This window comes from Passer montanus, unplaced genomic scaffold, assembly GCF_014805655.1.
Source record: "Passer montanus isolate IOZ18808 unplaced genomic scaffold, ASM1480565v1 scaffold101, whole genome shotgun sequence".
In the NCBI taxonomy this organism is placed as follows: domain Eukaryota; kingdom Metazoa; phylum Chordata; class Aves; order Passeriformes; family Passeridae; genus Passer; species Passer montanus.
Genome location: NW_024356616.1, coordinates 1,159,738 through 1,169,786, shown reverse-complemented (window position 1 = coordinate 1,169,786; position 10,049 = coordinate 1,159,738). Strand labels below are relative to the sequence as shown.

General features: G+C 53.6%; 1 protein-coding gene across 1 annotated transcript; it reads right to left on the bottom strand.

Annotated features, from left to right (window-relative positions):
* Positions 1 to 3,654: 3,654 nt before the first annotated feature.
* TCIM (transcriptional and immune response regulator) lies at positions 3,655 to 4,395 on the bottom strand. Its single transcript, XM_039716542.1, has one exon. It carries the CDS (start codon positions 4,109 to 4,111, stop codon positions 3,791 to 3,793), a length of 321 nt encoding a protein of 106 aa, XP_039572476.1. The 5' UTR covers positions 4,112 to 4,395; the 3' UTR covers positions 3,655 to 3,790.
* Between the last annotated feature and the right edge of the window lie 5,654 nt (positions 4,396 to 10,049).

The following is a 10,049-nucleotide window of genomic DNA, read 5'->3' as shown; positions in this document are numbered from 1 at the left end:
CCAGTACAGCCAGCCTGACTCACGGAGAAGAATTAATGGAAACGCCCGGCTCCTGGAGGGAGGAAATTCCTTGAACAGCCTTTTCCTCTGTTTGTTGTGCGGGAGGATGACAATGGCAGGGCTGGCCCCGAGCGCTGCAGGCGCCGGGAATGCGGCTCCGGCAGCTCAGGAAGGGCCGGCACCGCCCGGGGACAGCAGGGCAGGGTGACAGCACGGCCCGGGGACAGCACGGCCCGGGGACCTGCCCTCCCACACCTCTGTGCTCGGGCAGAGAGCAGGGGCACAGCCTGGGCATCTTTACTGGCAGTGCCACAAACACCAGGGATGGGTCCGGCTGCCCTGAGCCAGCCAGGTGCAGCCCTGGAGAGAAGCAGAGCAGCAGCACAGAGCAGAGCCCTGTGTGGTTGGGCACAAACACCCGGGATGGGTCTGGCTGCCCTGAGCCAGCCAGGTGCAGCCCTGGAGAGAAGCAGAGCAGCAGCACAGGGCTCTGTGTGGTTGGATATTTGGGGTTGTGTGCGAGGGCCCTGGGGTGGTTGGGCATTTGTGCCTCAAGCTCTCCTTGGCCCCTGGTCCGTGAGAATTCATGTTCCATGAAAAATTGCAGTTTTTGTTGAGCCCACGGAGCACGAGCCTGCCAAGTCAGGTTCCAGCCAAGGAAAAGTGACTTTTCTCACTGTAAATATCCAAAAATCACATAACTTCTTAGAAAGTGGCCTTTATTTATCAGGGATACCACTCGGGCTGGTGATTTCAATGTAGTGAGACAAGAGGGACTATAAAACCCCCAAGCCAGCGGACGTTATGAATCATGTTATGCAAATCTTGTGAACAGGACTGTCTGGGCAACCCTGCCAGCAGCAACCAGTTCAGTGGGTGCTGATCTCAGCCTGCCACAAGCACGGCTCCTGCCAGATTTGCTTCCTTCTTTCAAGCAAGAGCTGTTGGCAAATGAAAGCCCAGGCTGCCCAGGTCACTGGTTTGGTTTTGGGGGCCCAGAGAGTGACAAGGCTGTGCCAAATCCAGCCCTGTGCCAACATGGGGACACCTCAGAGGTCCAGGGGAGCAGGGCCAGGGAAGAGCAGGAGGCTGAAGAGCTGAGCTGGTCCCCGCAGGGTGTTCTCAGAGCATCCTCAGCAGCAGACAGCTCAGGTCCTGGCAGGTAACACAGAGGCAGGTGGGCTGGGGGTTCCTCACCCCAGCAGCTCCTGGTGTGAGGTTTGCCACCAGATGCTGCTCTGGGAGGAGCTGTGGCACCCCCAGGGCTGAGAGTGGAGCAGGGCTGGGCTGTGAGCAGGCACTGAGAGGCCCTGTTTGGCCTTTTTTGGGAAGAGCCCGTTTGGGGCAGGGTTGGTGGCTGGGGATGGTTTGTGGGGATGTGTCACCGAGGGTGCAGCAGCTGCAGCTCTGCTCAAATGCTGGAAAAATGGCAACTCCTCTGCTCAAACCTGCTCTGAGACAGATTCTTCTGAGCAAGGACAGGTCTGGAAAGCCTTTGGAAGCTCTTTCAAACAGGTTAATCCCAAAACAGTTTATTCTCTGTTCTTCCTGGGAGGGGAAATCACCGAGCATCCCGCTCCAGATATAAATAATTATAATTGCCCATTCTATTAGGTGACTTAAAAGATTATTTCTAGTCTCCCTGACTTATTGGTAATTTGGAGTTCTTACTGTAGGCAAAAAAACCTCCTGTAGCTGGGCTATCACTCTTCCAAACTGCTTTATCTTTGTTGCTCTAAGCAGAGTCATGGGAATGTTTTTATCTAAAGCATCAGGTTATTAGAGGACAGACTTATAAATAACCAGTCTTTGCTATTTTTAAGTACTTTCAGCATCATCTATCATGATAGTACAGCAAAACCTGCAGAAAAACAGTCCAGTTCTGCTGCCAGAGCTTTGTAACTTACTGCTGTTTCTTTGGGGGATGAGGAGCCGAGCCCAGGTTCCTTCTCTGCTCTGCAGAAATGCCAGAGGCTGACGAGCTGTGCTGCCCACCCTGCTCCCAAACCATCATTTTCTACACCTTTCTTTCCTCAGTGCAGATGTTATTCTGTTATACAGAGGGGAAACTGACACTGGAGTTGATTAGCAATAAATTTGGTGAGGCTTTTCTGGGGGAAAAAATATTAAAAAAAAAAAAAAAAAAAAGACATGGTTGCCATAGCAACTGTGGGCCAAGCTGGTGCTGCCAGGTGGGATGGGGGAGCCAGAGGCTGCTCCACATCCTGAGAATGGGCTGCCAAAGAGGGAGAGGTGCAATGAGGGAAAGGTGGAGGTAGTCTGCCCCTTAACCAGGTCTCTATGAAATGACAAAAAAAGTCTAACCCCACCACTCCAGGAGAACTGAGCATTTCAGACAAGATAATTTAGATTTACTTCATAATTTATTAGTTTTCACATCGCTGTATGCAATAAATTATATCCAATATAATAATAACATTGTCATAAAATTTTGCCATGAAGTAAGCACTCATCTAATAGTGACTGTAACCTACACAGAGAAGAACTGTAGTTATTATATTTAGATTTTTAGTGTTAGTGGTAAGTGAACATAATATTCGGGAACTTCACAGTAAATTCAGGGTAATCTGTCATTATTATTGCTTCTGTGCAAACGACTTTTCCTGCACACACACAGCTCGGCAAGGAGAGGCACAGCTGTGCAGAGTGTCTCTGGAGCAAAGGCACGCCCGGGTGGCTGAGCTCGCTGCACCACACGCTGCCTTTGGGTGCATTTGGAGATGCAAAGCAACCCTGAGCACAGCTGGGTCTGCAGAGCCCCCCACCAGCCACAGCACCACCTCTGCACGGGCTCGGGCTGTAGGGAAGCGAGGATGAAGAGGCAAAGCACCCAGGCAGAGTCTGTGAGCACCGAGTCCATCAGGAGCTCCCGAGGTGTGTGGGCTCCCCTCCAGCTCGGAGGAGCTCTGCCTCAGGCTGGGAGCTGCTCTCTGTGTGCCAGCCTCTGGCCACCAGGCTGGCCACAACGGTGTGCTGCACACACACAGCTCGGCAAGGAGAGGCACAGCTGTGCAGAGTGTCTCTGGAGCAAAGGCACGCCCGGGTGGCTGAGCTCGCTGCACCACACGCTGCCTTTGGGTGCATTTGGAGATGCAAAGCAACCCTGAGCACAGCTGGGTCTGCAGAGCCCCCCACCAGCCACAGCACCACCTCTGCACGGGCTCGGGCTGTAGGGAAACGAGGATGAAGAGGCAAAGCACCCAGGCAGAGTCTGTGAGCACCGAGTCCATCAGCAGCTCCCGAGGTGTGTGGGCTCCCCTCCAGCTCGGAGGAGCTCTGCCTCAGGCTGGGAGCTGCTCTCTGTGTGCCAGCCTCTGGCCACCAGGCTGCTGGTGGGTGCTGATGCTGCTGGGCACATGGATGTGCCGTGGGCACTGATCCTGCTGTCCACATGGATGTGCCATGGGCACCAAAGCTGCTGGGCACATGGGTGTGCCATGGGCACTGATCCTGATGTTCACACCCGTGCTGGCCACACCAGTGCTGTCGTGGGCACCAATTCTGCTGTCCACACGGATGTGCCACGGGCACTGATCCTGCTGTCCACACGGATGTGCCATGGGCACCGATCCTGCTGGCCACACCAGTGCTGTCCACACCAGTGGGCACTGATGCTGCTGTGGCTCGTTTTTTGCAGTGAGGCCGGAGCCCCTTGCTTGGACTCTCAGGTCCCCAGGCCCACGGGGCAGCAGAGCACGCTGAGCATTCTTGGAGGTCTCAACCAGTCCGGTCACAAAACGTTCTCCCTCTTTCTGCTGCCCCCGCCAGCTCAGTGAACTTTAAGGGAGTATTTCCGAAACGTCAGGAACTGCAGCAGTTTGTCTTTCCTCCTCTGCTTTAGTGCCATTAGCGCTCTCGTCTTTTCCTCCATGTCCTGGTCGGTGGCGAGGATTATCTTGGCTCTCTCCTCCGCCTTCTTGTCGCCGGAGTTTTTGAAGAGTTTCTGCAGGGCGGCCTCGTTGATGCTCTCGAAGATGTTGGCCGCGGCTTTCTTGCGCAGCGCCGTGTCGAAGCGGTAGCCGTGGAGCGAGGGGCTCACTCGCAGGGATGAGGACATGGCTGCAGGGCTGGAGCTGGTCTTTGCTTTCATCGACGTGGGCTCTCCAGGAGGAACGCGTGCTGTGCCGGCTCCAGGGCTGGTATTTAAAGGCAGGCTGGAGGAAAAGCCGGAGGGCTCCGGTTACAGCGCTGAGATCACGATGATGTCAACACCCAACACTCACAGGCAAGTTTAACATTTAAGTTGCCAACTTTCCTGTCGTGCGGGCGAGATGAAAAGTCCTGGCTGCTTCATCAAAGGAAATGTTGGGGTTTTTTGTCCCGCCACAGAACAGGCTTCAGCCATGGATGTGGGACTGAGCCAGCACAGCCCAAACTCCCCTCCTGCCCTTGCTGCATTGAAAAGCACTGCGTGCACCAAGAATCATATCACAAACAAGTGAAACTCCAGGTGAGAACTGCTGCAATGCTAGGAAGAGGCTGGAGCCTGTGCAAACAGCCAAGAACTTGGCTCTGTCTCCGAAATGTTGGGGGTTTTTTGTCCCGCCACAGAACAGGCTTCAGCCATGGATGTGGGACTGAGCCAGCACAGCCCAAACTCCCCTCCTGCCCTTGCTGCATTGAAAAGCACTGCGTGCACCAAGAATCATATCACAAACAAGTGAAACTCCAGGTGAGAACTGCTGCAATGCTAGGAAGAGGCTGGAGCCTGTGCAAACTTGGCTCTGTCTCCATTGCCAGCACTGCAAACCTGCTCCTGTCTGGACATGGGCTCCTTTCTGCTGCTTCCAGCACATGCAACTCATCTTTAGTGCACACAGAGCTGTAATTTCTAACTGAGAAGTGCTGTCCCAAAGGCAGGTGATCCATAACACCCTCTGAGATGACTTCCCTGGGTGTTACACCCTCAGCTGCCCACAGCAATGATCTCAGGGGGAGCAAGAAAACTCAATTTGCTGCCCTGCTCCTGCCTCCAGTGTCCTTTTGCTTAAATTTCATGCTCATTAGTGCTGGAAAGAAAACTCACCTCTGCTCCACAAGAGTCTGCTCTCCATACCACCCTTGGTCAATGACAAGCCCTTGGGCTGGGAGGACTCTCTCTTAGTCACACGGGTTAGTTTTGGCTCCTGTGAGCAGCAGGAGCTGGACTCGGTGACCCTTTGGGTCCCTTGTCTCTCTCAAGGCACTGTGGACAGGGCACAGAGGGGGCTGGCTCTGGCCACCAGGGCTCCTGCTGGCCTCCCACACCTGGATGTGCTGAGCACAGTCAGTACGGCCCAGAATAACTGGGTTCAGAAGTCACTTAAGGCCAGGAGCCAGAGATAAGTGTATTTTGGTTAATGTTTTAAAGCAGCCGGATGCTGCAGAGGCTCTGTTTGGAAAACTAGAAGCTTGTTTACTGTTACTGCTGGACCCTGTTACTCATCCTTGCTGAAAGGCTCCAGGAGCAGCCTCTGTCCCCATCCCACTCACACCAGGGGTTTCCCTCACTTACCAGAGAAATTACCTCTGACCACACTGAAGAACAGATCCAAGGAAACATCACCAGATGCTTTTTATTCCACATTCCCTTTAAAACTTCTGTTCCTTTGGATAGAGAGAGGGGATTTGCCTCTCTAGCAGTCAGTGGGAGCAGTGAAGAGGTGAGCACACCTGAGGCCAGTGTAGATGTTTGTGCTGGCTCAGAATGGAGAAGGGGATTGCCTGGGAGCTCTTGGTCACCAGGTGAACTGTGAGCAGGGCAGGTAAAAAGTAACCTGAATGAGCCCCAGAATGACTGGCAAGCCCAGCTCCATCCGGGCTCAGATCAACTTCCAGCTGGCCAGAACTTGCCAGGCTTCAATCCTTAGGAGGAGTGGCCTCATTTCAGTGTCTGGCCTCTTTCCTACCTGGGACTTGGGACTCACCCGTTGCTGCTGCTGGGCACATCCTGAAACAGCCCTGAACAGTCCCCATATCCTGCCAGGACATGGGTTTCCCCAGTGCTGCCAGGACTTTGCTCTGGCATGAGCTCTCTCTGCACGTGCCATGGCTTCCTGTGGTTCTGTCACTTTTACAAGTTTTTCGCAATTTCTTTCGTATGTGCTGGATGTTCTGTGCTTCAGTGTGCAGACAACAGCTTTGAAAATCCCTGGGATTCTTCTTCCACCAGCCAGGAGTGCAGCCTCTCACCTTGCCATGGTCTTGCCAAATTGGTGAGACCAATTCATCAGCTGCTTGCTCAACATTCGCAGGGCTGATAAATCCAGCCTGAAAATAGGACAGTTTTGGTGTGGCTGGATCTCTGCCAGGGAAAGATCTCATGGTTTATGAGATCTGCTAGCATGAAATGTGATGGGGGAGCAGAAGGAAGCAGGGCCACATGTGCTGCCCAACCCTTCCTGCTCAGAGCTGCCCGAGCACTGGGGGGTAAACCTGCCCAAAACACGTGCCTGGATGAAATCCTGGAAGAGCTTTGCTTCACAGGACAGATAACACAGTGTCAGGGTGTTTGGGGCAAAATTCAGTGCCAGAAGATCAGCCAAGATCTGGTGGGCTGAAGAAAACAAACCCTTTTTTATCCCCAGTCTAAAACAAGAGCTGAGGCAGGCTCACGTGCACCTTGTTTTCACCGCTCCCACTGCACATGGAATCACTCTGCAGGTATTTGCAGAGATGTGGCTGACAGCATAAATTAGCAATATCTGTGGAAGATACAAGCTCAGAAAAGTATCTGCCATGGAAACCGAGACTAAAGCTGATGCTTTAGGAGTAAGACATCAGAAAGCTGCCAAGATCAAGCACGCGTTCCTTGTGAGCTCATCTCGCACAGAGCACTAACAAATGTCTTTGCCCCTTCAAGCTTCTCTGCCCACTTTGTATAAATTTAGTTGTGCTTGGCTCTGACAGAGCGATGAAGCATGCCTCGTCTGTTTTTTTCCAGTAATTTTTGTTTATATGGGTGCTTTAATACTGCTTTCCCACTAATGCCTAGGAGGAATTATTCATGTGTTGGATTGGAGAGCAACTTCAGAGACGAAGTGATTTCTATCATCGTTCTCCCGCTATTATTGTGTAATTGCTTTGTGAGACGCAAACGCTCCATTTCACCCGTTAATGGGAGGATTAATTCCCATCCCCACCGTCTGCAGAGAGGCACAGCCACATCTCTAATTGTGCTCTGCTTCTCCCGGCGTGACGGGCTCGGGGTGCTCGGGGTGGGAGCAATTCTGCTGCCAGGAAAGCCCCAGGGCAGGAGCTGGAGGAGGGGGCAGCCAGTGCCTGCGCCACAAACTCCTGCAGAGAACTGGCTTTGCCTTCTGCAGCCTCCAAAACCACTCCAAAGAAGGCAATCCGGGATGCCTGGCAGCTCCCCGGGGCGTGTTTTGCATAGCTTTCCCTCCGCTGGCTGCTGCCAAAGCCTGCCCGGTCTGCAGCATCCATTTGGGGTCGGAGGATGCAGCAGCCCAAAGGAGCATCAGTGCTGCCCAGACCTTCCCAGCCAGGCGTGGGGCATGCAGAAACTGAGACTCAGAATGTCCTGATACCTGTGAGATGTAACAGATAGATATAGATAGATTAGTTATGGATATAGATATAGATATAGATATAGATACAGATATAGATATAGATATGGATATAGATATAGATATGGATGATATAGATATAGATAGATATAGGTAGATATTTGCTTTGTCTTCAGGCCCTTCAGTGAAAACCTAAGGATGGGAAATGCCCAAGAGCCTCCAGCCATCTCTGCTCTTCCCATCCTTTCCCTGGTTTACGTGGTCTGGAGCTCTGGCTCCTCACAGCTGCCACCAGGCTGCAGCTGGGGAAGCCCAGCCCTTCCCAGGAGCCAGAAATGCCACTGTCTGCTGGGAAGGGCTTCAGGGATGGGGAGGTTTCCGAGATGGAGCGCTCTGCAGACAGCTGTGGCATGGCTCTGGGGTCAAGGAGGAACTGCTTCATTGTGTTGCTCTTGGAATCCAAATTCCTGGGAGGTTGTCAGACATCCAGGTCGTGCAAATGGCAGTGCCTGCCCTGGCTCCAACCTGCCTGCAGCCTCTCTCCACGGAGGCTTGTGTGCCCCTGGCTCCAACCTGCCTGCAGCCTCTCTGTGTGTCTCTGGGGCTCCACCTGAGATTTCTGTTTGTTTGGCTGTTGCTCGGGTTTTTCTGTGGTTGTTGTTTCTTTAATAGAACATCTGGGAACACTTGTCCAAATCTCACGGCAGGACGCTTTAGCCTTTGCTCACAGAAACCCCAAGAGTTTAATTTGGCCATCTGTGCTCCTTGTGACGCCTCCTGTGGTCCCAATTTCAGAGATACAGCACAGGGCAGGTACTTGTCCCCAGTTCAGAGGTACAGGAAGGAGGGGATGTTTGTCCCCAGGTCAGAGGTGCAGGATAAGGAGGGTATTTTAAGGGCACTTCTGTTGCAGTTCAGTTGCTGGGAAGCACAGATATGTCTCAGACAATCCTCACACAGCTCCCTGCCTGAAAACAATCCTGAAACAATCCAGGAAAAAAATCCTGGTTTTCAGACAACAGAAGGCATGATGGCACAATTAAGCCAGTTAAATTCCATCAGAAAATATTTTAATTGGGGGAAAAAATAAGGGCTGGCCTAAGTGAGGGGAATGCAGCCCCAGAAATGTGCAGAGCAGCCCTGTCCTGCTGTGGCCCAGGGAATGGCTGGAGCTGGGTGAGCTCTGGCTGAGCCAAGCATTGCTCCATGCAGGGAGACCATATAAGAGTAAAGTCTGTGGTGCTGCTGATAATGAATGTCTCCTCATTTCTCATAAATTCCCTGCTAAATGTACGATCACCAAGTTAATAATGCAGCGCAGGGCATAACAGATAGCCAGTTACAGTAAGTAAATCATGTCTGCTGAGAAACAGAAGAGAAACAGAAACTTCTGGCACTTTCACCAGGCAGGACCCCTTGGGAGAAGCCCTGAATGCAGCAAAGCAGAGCTGAGGACACGTCTGGGTGTGGATGCTTGCTGCCACGGGGGCCTGCAGGGTCTGGGGAGGCAAGGGCTCGCTGTGTAAGGAAGCCACAGGTGTTTGAGACTCTAAAATGCATCTTGCAAAGAGGAACTCTGGCTATGAAATGTGGTGGCCTGAAATATAAATATAGTGCCAGTCAGGGCATTGTGACAAGGACAGCCTTGTCCGTGGGGATGCAGGGGAGCAACAGCCAGGGGCGTGGGGCAGGGTAGGAATTTAAGTGGGAAAACCCCATCAGGTGTGGGCACGTGCCAGCAGGACCAGCCCTGGGGATGGCACCAGCACCATGGGATGGCACCAGTGCCCTGGGATGGCACTGGACCCATGGGATGGCACTGTACCCATGGGATGACACCAGCACCCTGGGGTGGCACCAGTGCTATGGGATGGCTCTGGACCCATGGGATGGCACTGGACCCATGGGATGGCACCAGGTCCCTGGGATGGCATCAGCACCATGGGATGGCATCAGCACCCTGGGATGGCACCAGTGCCATGGTATGGCACCAGTGCCCTGGGATGGCACCAGCACCATGGGATGGCTCTGGACCCTGGGATGGCATCAGCACCATGGGATGGCTCTGGACCCATGGGATGGCACCAGCACACTGGGATGGCATCAGCATCCTGGGATGGCATCAGCTCCCTGGATCAGCACCATGGGATGGCACCAGTGCCATGGTATGGCACCAGTGCCTTGAGATGGCACCAGCCCTTCATGCCCTGCTATTCCCCCAGGAGCCAGGGAAAGTATTTGAATATCCTGACTTCAGCATCTTCCACCCGGCTCAGGAACGAAAGTTTGGACTCGGGAGCACGAACAACCTTTTCTTTCTGCGCCCATTTTCCTGTCTGATGTCCCCGAAGGTCCCGAGGAGCGGCGGGCGGAGCGGGGCGCGGGCAGAGCCGTCTCCAGCAGTCAGACAGCCATTGTCTGTGCCGAGGGGCCGGGCTGGCGGAAATCCTGCCCGAGCGGGGCTGGCCCGGGCCTGGCCCGGGTCAGTGCGGCAGCGCCCCGCACACGCTCGGCGCCGCCGTG

What these genes read in the sequence shown, in the direction of transcription:
- TCIM (XM_039716542.1), bottom strand. Translation starts at nt 4,111, where the DNA reads ATGAAAGCAAAGACCAGCTCCAGCCCTGCAGCCATGTCCTCATCCCTG.